Source organism: Pristiophorus japonicus, chromosome 26 (assembly GCF_044704955.1).
Source record: "Pristiophorus japonicus isolate sPriJap1 chromosome 26, sPriJap1.hap1, whole genome shotgun sequence".
Lineage (NCBI taxonomy): Eukaryota > Metazoa > Chordata > Chondrichthyes > Pristiophoridae > Pristiophorus > Pristiophorus japonicus.
The window spans coordinates 22,263,545-22,280,339 of record NC_092002.1 but is presented as its reverse complement, the minus strand read 5'-3'; the positions used below and the strand labels follow the sequence as shown (position 1 = coordinate 22,280,339).

At 47.8% G+C, this 16,795-nt stretch overlaps 1 protein-coding gene across 1 annotated transcript in view; it reads left to right on the top strand.

Annotated features, from left to right (window-relative positions):
* Window positions 1-16,795, top strand: part of timm50 (translocase of inner mitochondrial membrane 50 homolog (S. cerevisiae)) — a 187,680-nt gene that overhangs the window by 145,007 nt on the left and 25,878 nt on the right. The window contains exon 7 of the mRNA XM_070867627.1: window positions 947-1,045. Within this exon, the coding sequence (XP_070723728.1) occupies window positions 947-1,045 (99 nt within the window). The remainder of the gene's footprint in view (window positions 1-946; window positions 1,046-16,795) is intronic.

Below are 16,795 nucleotides of genomic sequence, written 5' to 3'. Positions count from 1 at the left end.
CTCCACTCAGGGCGGTCTTTGGCCAGAGACTCCCAGGTGTCTGTGAGGATGTTGCACTTTATCAGGGAGGCTTTGAGGGTGTCCTTGTAACATTTCCTCTGCCCACCTTTGGCTCGTTTGCCGTGAAGGAGTTCTGAGTAGAGCACTTGCTTTGGGAGCCTTGTGTCTGGCATGCGAATAATGTGGCCTGCCCAGCGGAGCTGATCAAGTGTGGTCAGTGCTTCAATGCTGGGGATGTCAAGGACGCAAATGATGATGCTTTTGTCCTCCCAGGGGATTTGCAGGATCTTGTGGAGACATCGTTGGTGGTTATGTTACATGGACTAGTAATCCAGAGGCCTCGACTAATGATCCGGAGATGTGAGCTCAAATCAAAGCGTCAGCAGCTGGGGGATTTAAATTCAATTCATTAAATAATATCTGAAATAAAAAGTTAATATCCGTAACGGTGACCATGAAACTACCGGATTATCGTAAAAACCCACCTGGTTCACTGATGTCCTTTAGGGAAGGAAATCTGCCGCCCTTACCCGGTCTGGCCGATATGTGACTCCAGACCCACAGCGACGTGGTTGACTCTTAACTGCCCTCTGAAATGGCCCAGCGAGCCGGTCAGTTGTATAAGGCGGCTCACCACCACCTTCTCACGGGCAATTAGGGATGGGCAATAAATGCCGGCCTTGCCAACGATGTCCACATCCCGTAAATGAGTATTTTTTAAAAATCCTGACGAGTTTGCTGGTCGATTGCAGTTGGCAGCACACCCCTAGCACCACTCTCGTATAATATGAAAGCATGTTTATATTCGCGTTTCAGCAAACACGCAGTCGCGGTGGTTAAATGGAGTATTGCATGTCAGGAATGATTTCTGTTGCCAGACTTCTGATGTGTCTTTGATCGAAATTGAATCTATGGACTGACAGCACTGTGGCCTTCTCTTTTACAGACCGCATATCCGCTTATTGACAGCGTGGATCCACACGGGTTCATTATGTACCGTCTATTCAGGGACGCAACGCGGTATATGGAAGGTCACCATGTGAAGGTACGTGTGCCCTTTGTGCTTCTGTATGTTGTACTAGTAAAGTAGCAATTGTGCCTCCGCAACACTGAGGTGCAGCGCTCCAGGACAATTGAAAACTGTTACAAAGCATTGAATTTGTCAATGAGCAGAATCCTCCTAACCATCATGGCTCGAGGCATGCTGGGTAGTTGAATCGAAGAGTGCTGGGGTTGGTGAAGGGAAAGTAGCTATGCCCCATCGCCCCGCCCACATAAATAAAGTACAGTTCATATTTTTATTTTGTAGTGAGGGTCATCATTACGTTGAATGGAAGGGAGAGGGATACCCTTTCACTGGCAGCTAAAACCAGCATTGTGTCACAAGTCATATTCAAACTTGTGCCTAAAATTATCGAAATTTCAGCACGAGAGACTATTTGGTCCACAGTGTAACCACCGAGTAAATTGCAGGTGTGCTTGTCAGGGATGAGGAGGAATTTCTTCCCTCAGAGGGTTGTAAATCTGTGGAATTCTCTGCCCCAGAGAGCTGTGGAGGCTGGGTCATTTAATTTATTTAAGATGGAGATAGACAGATCTTTGAGCGATAAGGGAGTGAAGGGTTATGGGATGTGGAGTTGAAGCCAAAATCGGATCAGCCATGATCTTATTAAATGGCAGAGCAGGCTCGAGGGGCCGAATGGCCGACTCCTGCTCCTGTTTCTTATGTTCTTATATGGGACAGTGTGTCAGTGCCCCCTGTCAATTGGAGCACTTTGCTGGGCAGCCACCATTTTAATAAATTCTCTGTCTTTTATGAACAAGTCATATTCAAACTTGTGCCTAAAATTATCGAAATTTCAGCACGAGACACTATTTGGTTCACAGTGTAACCACCATGTAAATTGCAGGTGTGCTGGTCAGTGAAGGAGTACTCAAGGATATTGTTAAAACGCTGAGTAAACCGATTCATTGCGTGCATGATCCCGGAGACGCTTTGCTGATTTTCAAACCACTGAATCTGGAACACGGTTAATGCTGTGCACTGCGCTAGTTTGAGATTCTCCAGGAGACATTGCACTAAAAGTGCATTTGTTTTACTGGTACAGTATAGAGTGCCCTCTCTGATTCTCCACCCCCCACCTTTTATCCTGGGCATCATGTGCCATTCTCTGTCGGCATGCCAAGCTCGTGCAGTGCGGAAACCCCTGAGGCCAGGCAGCCCAGGGTCAGCTCCCTATTCTGTACTTTGCCAAATCAGAAAGTATGAATCAAACAGCAGATTTGTGGAGCGGCATTTCTTTGGGTCTGAGCTGCCTGCTTGTGCGTGTGTGGAGGGTGAACCTCGGGCCTTCAGTCAGCACAGACACGAAGAGTGCTCAGACAGGTGAGGAATTGGAGGGCTGCACCTTCGGAGAAAACCAAACCTTGCCTTTGTGTATGCTGCAGGCATCTCGAAGTCTGTGAAGGGTTAAAGTCCGCAGTAAGGCTCTGCATCCCATCTGTCTGATGCCACTGCCTTCAATTCCACAATACCTGCAGCACAATATTTACAAAGCAGAGGTTTATCGAGGGGGGCGAGGACAGGTTGCGGGATACCCCATGTTCTGTAATCTGAGCTCCACTGAAATGACCATGCCTACAATAGTATGTGTGGCCTGCATTACTGCAAGCCTTCTGCCTCGCCTCCCACCTCCCATCTGTTGTCCTGTGGCACCCAGGGAGTCTTTCTGAGCACACACACCATCCCCTCGGGCCTCCTGGAAAAGACTGGGGTTTGCCGAGAGCAGCAGCAGTGACAGACCTGCTGTGCAGTTAAGATTACGATAGTTTAAAGACTGCTGGTACTATAACCACAGTGTTAGAGGCTGATTCCCCAAAGGACCTTTTCATTTCCAGATGAAAGACACGGGTAGTTATAGCCACAAGTGCTTAATTACATATCAATGTCTCCTCAGTACAACTGTTTGTGGCGTTTTAGAAAATAATGTTGAATGAAGCCAAATCTCTTGTCTGTCTATCTCCCTCTGCTTTACCTTGGTCTCAGTCATGCTCTTAATTCTCTGCAGTTTTTTTTTTGTCCTACCTCTATTTTCTTTCTCTCCTAATCTTGCTCCCTAATTTTTCTTCTTTGTAATGTATTACCTCTGTGCTGTCTGGACAGTTGTGAAAGTTTAACTGTAATATGGTTAATTATTTGCCTTCTCCCCTATATCATCATCTAGATTACAATGTTTGTTTAATATCCAACTTTAATTACAATACACTGGGGGGGGCGGGTGTTGGATTGTAGATGTATGCGTGGTAAAGCTAACTGTACCCAAAATCATTCCTCGCATCTAAATGTAAATTCAAAAATCAGAGTCAACTGCTGCTATCACAGTGAGTGGAAAATTGATATGGATTTGGGTAGAAAAACACATTTCTCTTCACCCCCCCCCCCCCCCAAAATCTCTCCTTTCTTCCCATAGCTGTTGCCTTGTTCTTGGGGTACAACCCTCTGAGATCTCTGCACTCCTCCAATTTTAATCGCTTAACCATTGGTTGCCGTGCCTTCAGCTCCCTAAACCTCTGCCTCTCCATCCTCGAGAAAGACAGACAGACAGACTTGCATTTATATAGTACCTACTGCTTCACAACCACCGGATGTCTCAAAGCACTTTACAGCCAATGAAAACACTTTTGAAGTGTAGTCACTGTTGTTATGTGGGAAACGCAGCAGCCAGTTTGCGCACAGCAAGCTCCCACAAACAGCAATGTGATCATGATCATCTGTGATTAAAGGATAAATATTGGCCCAGGACACCGGGGATAACTCCTCCTGCTCTTCTTTGAAATAGTGCCATGGGATCTTTTATGTCCACCCGGGAGAGCAGACGGTGCCTCGGTTTAACGTCTCATCTGAAAGATGACACCTCCGACAGTGCGGCACTCCCTCAGCACTGCACTGGGAGTGTCAGCCTGGATTTATGTGCTCAAGTTCCTGGAGTGGGACTTGAACTCACAACCTTCTGACTCTGGCGAGAGTGCTGCCCACTAAGCCACGGCTGACACTTAAGATGCTCCTTAAAACCTACCTCTATGACCAAGCTTTTGGTCACCTGTCCTGATATCTCCACTTGTGGCTCAGTGTCAAATTTTGTTTGATAACGCTTCTGTGAAGCGCCTTGGGGCATTTTACTATGTTGAAAGGTGCTTTATAAATGCATGTAGTAGTTGTTGTGTACCACACCAGTGGAGCTCCGAGGATTCATGTTTCATGCTGCATGATTATCCAAGATATCCCTGCTCAGACTAGCTTCATTTGAGGTTATTTCTCGGAGAGAACACCCGGTGATTGTGTACATCAGTTTAACAGCACAACCGTACCTGCTGTGAGCCTCTACCTGGAGCCAGAGAAGATACTGAACCTGTTTGAGTGGATCTTCCTACTTCTCATGGTCGAGTAAGTGACCTTTACCGATGCATTGAAACACACACATTCCTCATCTTTTCAGTGAGGGCGGAGACCAGAATGCCCCTTACCTCACCTGTGTGTCTGAAGGTAGTGGGTTCAAGTGCCACTCCAGAGACTTGAGCACATAATCCAGACTGACACCCTCAGTGCAGTGCTGAGGGAGTGCTGCACTGTCGGAGGTGCCGTCTTTCGGATGAGATGTTAAACCGAGGCCCCGTCTACCCTCTCAGGTGGACGTATAAGATCCTATGGCACTATTTCGATGAGCAGCAGGGGAGTTCTCCCCGGGATCCTGAGGCCAATATTTACGATATTCAATCGACATCGCTAAAGCTGATGATCTGGTCATTATCACAGTGCTGTTTGTGGGAGCTTGCTATGTGCAAATTGGCTGCCGCGTTTCCTACATTACAACAGTGACTACACTCCAAAAGTACTTAATTGGCTGTAATGCGCTTTGGGACTTCCCAGGGTTGTGAAAGGTGCTATAGAAATGCAAGTCTTTTCTTTTCTGACTATGAAACCGCTTGCTGCAGCCACAAGATCGGCGCACATTGTCCTCAGCCGGTGAGCTGCAGGAGTGCAGCACAGAATGTCATCCTGTGCTGGTGACGTTCCCATCTGTGGACCTGATACCTCCACTGCCCTCCCCAACAAGATCCAAAGCTCAGTGATTTCAGCCTGCTGTCACACTACAAACTCCACCGTACCGGTGTGGCGGAGGGGTATTGCCTTTCTCCCGGGCACTGTGAAGCCAACATGAGAGGCCTACACTTTTCATTAATAGAAAGGGTTTCAAGTCCTTGAGCTCAGGCCCTGTACCTGTACAAGAAAAATACGCCCTCTTTCCTCTTGCTTGCATTTATGTCATATATCGTGGTGTATAAAATTATGAAGGACCTGGATAGAGTCAATAGGAAGGATCTATTTCCCTTAGCAGAGGGGTCAACATCAAGGGGGCAAAGATTTAAAGTAATTGGTAGACGGTTTAGAGGTGTTTTGAAGGGAAATTTCTTCACCCAGAGGGTGGCGGGGGTCTGGAACTCGCTACCTGAAAGGGTGGTAGAGGCAGAAACCCTCAGCACATTTAAAAAGTACTTGGATGTGCACTTAAAGGGCTACGGACCAAGAACTGGAAAGTGGGATTAGGCTGGATAGGTCTTTGTCGGCCAACGCGGACACGATGGGCCGAAATGGCCTCCTTTCGTGCCGTAATTTCTATGATTCTATGTCGACCTGAAAAGGTGGGAGATACCTCTCCATTCTGAAGAGAGAGCACTAGGCCTGGCTCAAGGGACTGAATGGCCTACTCCTGTTCTTATGTTCTACTGCAAAAATAAACCATCTCTCGATTTCTCTCTTTCGCTCGATATCTCTCTCGATCTCTCTCATTCTCTCTCTCATTCATATATATATATATATATATATAAAATATATATCTTTCTCTCTATTTCTGTCTCTGTCTCTCTCTCTCTCTCTCTCTCTCTAAATCTATAAAGCCCTTCAATAAAAAAAACATTTTTTCCCAAAAGAACACATGGTTAAGTTCAGTGCATTTTATAACAATCAATGGGTGTGTATATTTGGTAAATAATTGCAGTAATGTTTAAATTCAGATGAAGTCAGAAACCTCGACATGATCTGTACATTACCTCATGTCATAGTTGAGGTTTGAAATCACACTTGTATGCTCATTGTTTCTCTTTCCAGTTTATAATGCAAAGTTTGCAGGCAATTTACTGCCGTGTTTTGGATACGTCCTTTTCCCAGTTTGATTTACACACTCTCTACGTGGTACTAGCAATCACTGCCCCTGATAGTAATCCGTCTGCTTTATAAAAAGGTGATTGACATTATGGTGCTTCATAATAAAATAAAGATTTTGTTTTAGTCTTCTGTAAATTTGTGAAAATAAAAGGCCAGCCTGTGGCAGAACGGACTGAAGCACTGGCCTTGTAAGGAGAATATTCTGCTTTCAAATCCAAAACCAACCAAGAGCTGGTTATAATTAAAGATGAGAAAAATCATTTTTGCTGTAAATGTTAGAAAGTTCTATGTTCCAAATGGCATGGCTAGTAAATAAATGCACTGCGGGACTGAGCTACACAAACCAGAAAGGCGCTTCAATTGGGCTTGTTCTGCTTGTTGTGTCCATTATCCAGTCAACTGTATTGGAACAGAAAGACTTGCATTTATATAGCACCTTTCACGAGCTCAGGACGTCCCAAAGCGCTTTATAGCCAATGAAGTGTAGCCACTGTTGTAATGTGGGAAACACAGCAGCCAGTTTGCGCACAGCAAGCTCCCACAAACAGCAATGTGATCCTGATCAGTTCATCTGTTTTAGTTATGTTGATTGAGGGAGGACAAGTACACCGGGGATAACTCCCCTGCACAACTTCAAAATAGTGCCATGGAACCCACAACCTTCTGACTCCGGGAATGTGAGTGTGCTACCAACTGATTGAATTATGTCAACAGCTGACAGTCATGGGAACTGCATCTATGTGTACTTCAGGGAAGGTGAGGATCCGGTGTGGCTATAATGCCCCCCACGTGTGAGTGGACATGCCAAGGTTTACTGTGTGGACACGCCGATGAGAAATGCACGCCTGGATGGGTTACTGGAGGATAGTAACACCTGTGGAACTGTGCCTCCGCACAGGTCTGCAATAAATCCATTAATCATTGGAAAGCAAGTGTTGACATAATTCAATTAGTTGAAAATATGCTCTTCAGATGCATGTATGTATATTTATATTACCGTCCTCACTCACTTGCAGAATGTGCCTTGTACAGTGCCTTTGTACTGCATATGCTACAGGTAATTTCAGCAAAGTTGTTGATATTCATGAATCACAGCAGTCGACTTAACTATCGGCAGAAGCCCTGGTTCGACCCAGGGCAAGGCGTTGGTGTTTTCCCAAGCAGCCCATCGCCCATCTGCCGCCTGACCAAGTGCTGTGCCGCTGCCCTTGCTGTGCAGCATCTGGCCATGGCAATCTGTCACCTTTGTTTTTGGCACTGTCAGAAGTCAACCTGCACCAATCGAAACATCAAACGGGAAGCGACGGCGCTGAAACCCAATCTAACAGACCAAGAACACCAACTATTGTGCGACTGTGCAGGCAATGGCAGGCTCCCAGGGCTGTGCGCACAGCAATTTACATTCTGGTCAAGATTTTGTTTTGCCTTTTTATTTTAAACTGGAAATGCCCTTTTTTTTAAAAAAAGAAAGAGACTAGTATGGTTGATTTTTCATATTTGCTAGCTGGCATATAACCACAAGTGCAGTCATGCAGCAATGTATTGTTCGGAATATTATCTGGCAAGTAGCTACACAGTGTCATTTCTGGGCACATCGAACTAGAATAATTCAATCATCTCTACTGTACTCTTAAATTATATCTAATGTAAACTGAAATTAGGATAATTTAATCAAATGTTTCTTTATAAACTGTGTAATGTAAAGTGACGGGCCTATCCCTATTAACACCTCTGACTTTTACCGCTTGTTCAGTATTGTGAGGCAAACGAGAATGATTTGATGGGGAGTAACTTTTCCAAATGGCTCGCCGGCTATATTTCTGATCGACATGCTGCGGGGCAGTCCCACAGCTTTGAAAACATGTCTCCCTCACTCCTACGCTGGCAGAGCAGGAGTCTGGGCAGGCGACAGGCAGCCAGCTCCCAGCCCTTCAGTTACCAGCTGGGAGACCCCCAGGACTGGATCTCGAGAACTCTCCCTCTCTCCCCCCGCCCTCGTGTCTGCTTGGCACCTTGCCTTGGCAACCGGGGGCCAAATGCAAACCTACCACACATTCTGCATCCTGTGGTTTTCCGATGCACGGGTCAGGTGCACCTGTCCCACTGTGCTGGCTAATTTTAATTTGTTTTTAAAAGTACATTTTTTTTCCCAATCATAGAATACTACAGCAGGAGGCCATTCGGCCCATCAAGTCTGCGCCAGCTCTTTCGAAGATCAATCCAGTTAGTCCCACTCCCCCGCTCTTTCCCCGTATCCATTTTTAAAAAATTCAAATATTTATCTAATTCCCCTTTGAGGGCTACTATTGAATCTGTCTCCACCACCCTATCAGGCAGTGCATTCCAGATCCTAACCACTCGCTGCGTAAAAAAGTTTTTCATCATGTCACCTCTGGTTCTTTTATCGAGCGCCTTAAATCTGTGCCCTCTGGTTAATGCCGCAGTCACCAAGTTAACTAATGCTATACTGGAAATTCAAGGGGTTTAGATTTATGCAGGTTACAACCTGGAGTATAACTTGCGCATCAGTGCAGCTTTGAAAATGTTCTAGGATGGTACTAAGCTGTACACATACTAACCCGTCGCTCCCAGGTTCAGTTATTGATCTGGGGTGCCACATTTCGCCCCCCTTCGCAGTGTTGGAGAGAGAGAGAGAAAACCAGCCATAGTTTCCACTACCGATCACCGAGGTACATAACAAGATATAGGAGCAGGAATCGGTCATTTGTCCCTCGAGCCTGCTCCACCATTCAATAAGATCATGGCTGATCTGATCTTGGCCTCAACTCCACTTCCTTGCCCGCTTCCCATAGCCCTTGACTAGTAGGTAACTCCTACTAGCAGGACTTTGCTTGAGATCTTCAGATGAAGACTGAATAGGGCTTGACTGTCCCCCTGGTTAATTAGGTCGCTAGCATTCACTACTTGGGATCACGCATGAAAACGCTCAGTTGGGGTGAGGTGCTGGATGGGATACGGATAGCTGCAGGGAAGAGTTAGGGGAGGTGACCAAAGGCACGATGTATTCATAGGTGTTGTCAAGGTTTTTTGAAGGTGGGGAGGGAGCGTGGGGCAGAATTGCAGAGAGCCGGACTGTGAAATGGACATTGGAGATGTGTGGCTCTCCCAGCTGGTAACTGAAGGCTGGGGTGCTGATTGGATGCTTCTGGCAAAGTGAAGAAAATTTTCAGTTCTTGTAAGATTTTTTTAGTTTTGAGCATTTAGTGGACAATTTGCATCTTGCCTATTTTGCTCAGGTTTTGTTTTCTGTGAAGCTGCTGTTGCAGCTGTATGATCGAGATAAACGTTCCATAAGTTGGTCTAAAATGGTAACCATTTCCAGAAAATAGATTTTAGTAATATACGCTGCGATATGTGCGTGCACTAGGTCCGTGCAGCAGAGCTGGTCTCCAATCGTCTTGGTTAACCCTTGCCACTGGACCAAGACCGAGCTCTGTCAAGCCCGTGGCCACCCCACGTTAAAAAATCCACACACAGGCATCTTCCACCCTTCAGGATGTAGTTCGGGATCTGAAATATTAGATCCTTCATTGAAACACCGGTGAACTTTTTGATGTGAAAGCAATTCATCCTCGACTCGAGGGACCGCCTGTGGTGGTGGTGGTGGTGATGATGATGATGATGATGATGACTGGCTATCCCCAGACTCTCATTCTGCGTCAAAGGGGGCGATGTATTTTGAAAGTAGTTTCAGCACAGTGACCATGTCTACAGAAGAGTAAGAGCCACAGGAGATAATTGAAACAAAAAAATCTGGTGCTGTTAAATAATTCTTCTCTATGCAGTGTTCTGCCTCAATCTTTTTCCCTCCCTTCTCTCCTATCTCTGTTGACTCCTTACTGGTGTATACTCCCAAGAACATAAGAACATAAATAGGAGCAGGAGTAGGCCACTTGGCCCCTCGAGCCTGCTCCACCACTCAACAAGACCATGGCTGATCCGATCCTGGCCTCAACTCCACCTCCCTGCCCACTCCCCATAACCCTTGACTCCCTTATCATACAAAAATCTGTCTATCTTCACCTTAAATATATTCAATGACCCAGCCTTCACAGCTCTCTGAGGCAGAGAATTCCAAAGATTTACGACCCTCTGAGAGAAGAAATTCCTCCTCATCTCAGTTTTAAATGGGCGGCCCCTTATTCTGAAACTATGCCCCCCCTCGAGTTGTCTTCCCGAACCTCGCCCAAATGGTGATTGTTCACGTGTAATCCTTTACAGCATATTTTGGCAGATTATTCAGCTGCATGGATCATCATAGCTAGTAGTCAGGTGATAGAATCATCCAGTGCACTTCTAGCAGGAGGCATTCAGGTGCAGGCTGCCTGGAGTTGCTTTCAGGTGCACGATACGGTGTCATAGTGGTTATGTTACTGGGCCAGTAATCCAGAGGCCTACACTAATGATCCAAAGGTCCGAGTTCAAATCCCACCACAGCAGCTGGGGAATTTAAATTCAGTTAATTAAGTAAATCTGGAATAAAAAGTTAGTGTCAGTAATGGTGACCATGGGCCCACATTTCCCAGGAGTTCCTCTGTTTTTATTTTTGGAGCAACTTGATTTTTCTGCAGTATCTTAAAAATCCCCATTCTGCACATTTAATTTACGCCAGTGTAAGTGAGTTGGTTAGGATTTTTTTTTAGTTTAGTTTTTTCAAATGGGGGTGTTACCAGCCATCTACGCCTGTCTTGGCCATTTAAGCCAGGTTGGACAGCTAATAGTTGCCCCAAACTAACTTAGGCCAACGTATGTGGCCATTTGTGGTCGCAGAGAAACCCCTTGCGGAGAGTTAAGAAATCAGCGCAGGTAGCCAGAGATGAGGGAGGGGAGGGAAGTGAGAGGACCTTGCAAAAGCACTAAACACCTTCACAACAACATTAAAGAAGCATAAAAACCATCAATAATAAATAAATTTTAAAAAACTTAAGTCACCAAGGGCTCAAGGCTGGGCCAAACAACGTACATTAGTTCACACAGATTGGCTACCCTATCAACATTAAATGAAAACTATCTTTTATAGTCTTAAAATACTCTGTCCATTTCAACATATTGACACCCAAAATGGAGTTAAACGATGGATTGAGCTGAGAGTTTCTCACTGAAATTAAGCAGGATCGATGCCAGCATGTCTTTGGACTAGCTATGACCTCCATCTCTGGATAGCATATTAACGTTTCATATCACCACGAGCCTCGCTCTATGCTGCTAGCTTATTGTTACAAAAATTCAGAGTTAAATATTACAGAAATATGTTTAACTGCATCAGAACTGGACTTTTCTTCAAAGACAAAACGCTACCCCTCCCACCCGGCTATAAAAAAAGGTTCCTTGTACCCGAGTCCCACCGGCTCGTGTATGCGACTGTGCACACTGCCAAGCGATTCACCATGGCTGCTGGTGCTTCTAAACTCCATGGGAACCTGTCTGACAGACATGCCACTCCTGCCAGCACCCCTAACTTACTTCAACCATGGCTCTGTGTTGTGCAGCATAGTTTACCAGTGCAGTGCTGTTGAAGATTATTGGGTCGTCTCTTCGGCCAGGGATAGGGGCAGTGTAAATCGAGTCCTCCCCTCGGCCAGGGATAGGGGCGGTGAACATCGGGTTGTCCCCTCGGCCAGGGATAGGGGAGGTGAACATCGGGTTCTCCCCTCGGCCAGGGATAGTGGCGGTGAACATCGGGTTCTCCCCTCGGCCAGGGATAGTGGCGGTGAACATCGAGTCCTCCCCTCGGCCAGGGATAGGGGCGGTGAACATCGGGTCCTGCCCTCGGCCAGGGATAGGGGCGGTGAACATCGAGTCCTCCCCTCGGCCAGGGATAGGGATGGTGAACATTGGGTCGTCTCTTCGGCCAGGGATAGGGACGGTGAACATCGGGTCCTCCCCTCGGCCAGGGATAGGGACGGTGAACATCGGGTCCTGCCCTCGGCCAGGGATAGGGGCGGTGAACATCGAGTCCTCCCCTCGGCCAGGGATAGGGATGGTGAACATCGGGTTCTCCCCTCGGCCAGGGATAGGGACGGTGAACATCGGGTTCTCCCCTCGGCCAGGGTTAGGGACGGTGAACATCGGGTTCTCCCCTCGGCCAGGGTTAGGGACGGTGAACATCGGGTTCTCCCCTCGGCCAGGGATAGGGACGGTGAACATCGGGTCGTCCCCTCGGCCAGGGATAGGGGCGGTGAACATCGAGTCCTCCCCTCGGCCAGGGATAGGGACGGTGAACATCGGGTCCTCCCCTCGGCCAGGGATAGGGACGGTGAACATCGAGTCCTCCCCTCGGCCAGGGATAGGGGCGGTGAACATCGGGTTCTCCCCTCGGCCAGGGATAGGGGCGGTGAACATCGGGTTCTCCCCTCGGCCAGGGATAGGGACGGTGAACATCGGGTTCTCCCCTCGGCCAGGGATAGGGGCGGTGAACATCGGGTTCTCCCCTCGGCCAGGGTTAGGGACGGTGAACATCGGGTTCTCCCCTCGGCCAGGGATAGGGGCGGTGAACATCGGGTCGTCCCCTCAGCCAGGGATAGGGACGGTGAACATCGAGTCCTCCCCTCGGCCAGGGATAGGGGCGGTGAACATCGGGTTCTCCCCTCGGCCAGGGATAGGGACGGTGAACATCGGGTCGTCCCCTCAGCCAGGGATAGGGACGGTGAACATCGGGTTCTCCCCTCAGCCAGGGATAGGGGCGGTGAACATCGGGTCGTCCCCTCAGCCAGGGATAGGGACGGTGAACATCGAGTCCTCCCCTCGGCCAGGGATAGGGACGGTGAACATCGGGTCGTCCCCTCAGCCAGGGATAGGGACGGTGAACATCGAGTCCTCCCCTCAGCCAGGGATAGGGACGGTGAACATCGAGTCCTCCCCTCGGCCAGGGATAGGGACGGTGAACATCGGGTCGTCCCCTCAGCCAGGGATAGGGACGGTGAACATCGAGTCCTCCCCTCGGCCAGGGATAGGGACGGTGAACATCGGGTTCTCCCCTCGGCCAGGGATAAGGGCGGTGAACATCGGGTTCTCCCCTCGGCCAGGGATAGGGGCGGTAAACATCGGGTTCTCCCCTCGGCCAGGGATAGGGATGGTGAACATCGGGTTCTCCCCTCGGCCAGGGATAGGGACGGTGAACATCGAGTCCTCCCCTCGGCCAGGGATAGGGGCGGTGAACATCGAGTCCTCCCCTCGGCCAGGGATAAGGGCGGTGAACATCGAGTCCTCCCCTCGGTCAGGGATAGGGGCGGTGAACATCGGGTTCTCCCCTCGGCCAGGGATAGGGGCGGTGAACATCGGGTCAGGCTCACAGCCTGCAAGACACACTGGGAGGGCGAGGATCATGTGCGCAGCCGCTGGCACTGTTTTCAGCGCAGGGCTGTAGCTCCGCCCCCCCCCCCACTGCTTTTTCCACGCCACGCCAAGGCTTCCAACGGTCCACGGGGGAGGGGAGAATACCGAGGAAAGTTTTTGGCACCGTTTTTGGAGTACGTGCCGTTTTAACCAGAGGGCCAAATTTATCCCCATGAAAGTACTGGATTGCCATTAAAAACCCATCTGGTTCACTAATGTCCTTTAGGGAAGGGAATCTGCCGCCCTTACCCGGTCTGGGCCTATACGTGACAACCATAGCAATGTCATCATCATCATAGGCAGTCCCTCGGAATCGAGGAAGACTTGCTTCCACTCTAAAAATGAGTCCTTAGGTGACTGAACAGTCCAATACGAGAACAGTCCCTGTCACAGGTGGGGCAGATAGTCGTTGAGGGAAAGGGGTGGGTGGGACTGGTTTGCCACACGCTCCTTCCGCTGCCCGCGCTTGATTTCTGCATGCTCTCGACGATGAGACTCGAGGTGCAATGTGGTTGACGCTTAACTGCCTTCCAAAATGGCGGCTTTGTTGTACCACCACGCGGCTCACCACCACCTTCTCACGGGCAATTAGGGATGGGCAATAAACGCCGAGCTTGCCAGCAACGCCCATATCCTGTGAATAAAGTGAATTAAATTACCGTTCGTGCCTCTGTTTCCGCACTCTGGTTGAGATCAGCTGACTCAACTCAGGCCCGAGATTGTGTTTCCTGTCCGGAGAAACTTGCCGAGCCATTGGGACAAATGAGTTTGATGTGGAGGTGAAAGTATTTGACCGAAGGTTATTTCCATGAAATTAATTCCAATTGAATTCTGCAAAACAAATTTTACAGTTCACAAAAAGTGCTGGCAGATTGTGTGTTTTAAAAAAAGAACTCGAGTCTTTCTCTTTGATTAACATAGAAACATAGAAACATAGAAAATAGGTGCAGGAGCAGGCCATTCAGCCCTTCTAGCCTGCACCGCCATTCAATGAGTTCATGGCTGAACATGAAAATTCAGTACCCACTTCCTGCTTTCACGCCATACCCCTTGATCCCCCGAGTAGTAAGGACTTCATCTAACTCCCTTTTGAATATATTTAGTGAATTGGCCTCAACTACTTTCTGTGGTAGAGAATTCCACAGGTTCACCACTCTCTGGGTGAAGAAGTTTCTCCTTATCTCGGTCCTAAATGGCTTACCCCTTATCCTTAGACTGTGACCCCTGGTTCTGGACTTCCCCAACATTGGGAACATTCTTCCTGCATCCAACCTGTCCAAACCCGTCAGAATTTTAAATGTTTCTATGAGGTCCCCTCTCACTCTTCTGAACTCCAGTGAATACAAGCCCAGTTGATCCAGTCTTTCTTGATAGGTCAGTCCCACCATTCCGGGAATCAGTCTGGTGAATCTTCGCTGCACTCCCTCAATAGCAAGAATGTCCTTCCTCAAGTTAGGAGACCAAAACTGTACACAATACTCCAGGTGTGGCCTCACCAAGGCCCTGTACAACTGTAGCAACACCTCCCTGCCCCTGTACTCAAATCCCCTCGCTATGAAGGCCAACATGCCATTTGCTTTCTTAACCGCCTGCTGTACTTGCATGCCAACCTTCAATGACTGATGTACCATGACACCCAGGTCTCGTTGCACCTTCCCTTTTCCTAATCTGTCACCATTCAGATAATAGTCTATCCCTCTGTTTTTACCACCAAAGTGGATAACCTCACATTTATCCACATTATACTTCATCTGCCACGCATTTGCCCACTCACCTAACCTATCCAAGTCACTCTGCAGCCTCATAGCATCCTCCTCGCAGCTCACACTGCCACCCAACTTAATGTCATCCGCAAATTTGGAGATACTACATTTAATCCCCTCGTCTAAATCATTAATGTACAATGTAAACAGCTGGGGCCCCAGCACAGAACCCTGCGGTACCCCACTAGTCACTGCCTGCCATTCCGAAAAGTACCCATTTACTCCTACTCTGCTTCCTGTCTGACAACCAGTTCTCAATCCACGTCAGCACACTACCCCCAATCCCATGTGCTTTAACTTTGCACATTAATCTCCTGTGTGGGACCTTGTCGAAAGCCTTCTGAAAGTCCAAATATACCACATCAACTGGTACTCCTTTGTCCACTTTATTGGAAACATCCTCAAAAAATTCCAGAAGATTTGTCAAGCATGATCTCCCTTTCACAAATCCATGCTGACTTGGACCTATCATGTCACCATTTTCCAAATGCGCTGCTATGACATCCTTAATAATTGATTCCATCATTTTACCCACTACTGAGGTCAGGCTGACCGGTCTATAATTCCCTGCTTTCTCTCTCCCTCCTTTTTTAAAAAGTGGGGTTACATTGGCTACCCTCCACTCGATAGGAACTGATCCAGAGTCAATGGAATGTTGGAAAATGACTGTCAATGCATCCGCTATTTCCAAGGCCACCTCCTTAAGTACTCTGGGATGCAGTCCATCAGGCCCTGGGGATTTATCGGCCTTCAATCCCATCAATTTCCCCAACACAATTTCCCGACTAATAAAGATTTCCCTCAGTTCCTCCTCCTTAATAGACCCTCTGACCACTTTTATATCCGGAAGGTTGTTTGTGTCCTCCTTAGTGAATACTGAACCAAAGTACTTGTTCAATTGGTCTGCCATTTCTTTGTTCCCCGTTATGACTTCCCCTGATTCTGACTGCAGGGGACCTACGTTTGTCTTTACTAACCTTTTTCTCTTTACATACCTATAGAAACTTTTGCAATCCGCCTTAATGTTCCCTGCAAGCTTCTTCTCGTACTCCATTTTCCCTGCCCTAATCAAACCCTTTGTACTCCTCTGCTGAGTTCTAAATTTCTCCCAGTCCCCAGGTTCGCTGCTATTTCTGGCCAATTTGTATGCCATTTCCTTGGCTTTAATACTATCGCTGATTTCCCTAGATAGCCACGGTTGAGCCACCTTCCCTTTTTTATTTTTACGCCAGACAGGAATGTACAATTGTTGTAATTCATCCATGCGGTCTCTAAATGTCTGCCATTGCCCATCCACAGTCAACCCCTTAAGTATCATTCGCCAATCTATCTTAGCCAATTCATGCCTCATACCTTCAAAGTTACCCTTCTTTAAGTTCTGGACCATGGTCTCTGAATTAACTGTTTCATTCTCCATCCTAATGCAGAATTCCACCATATTATGGTCACTCTT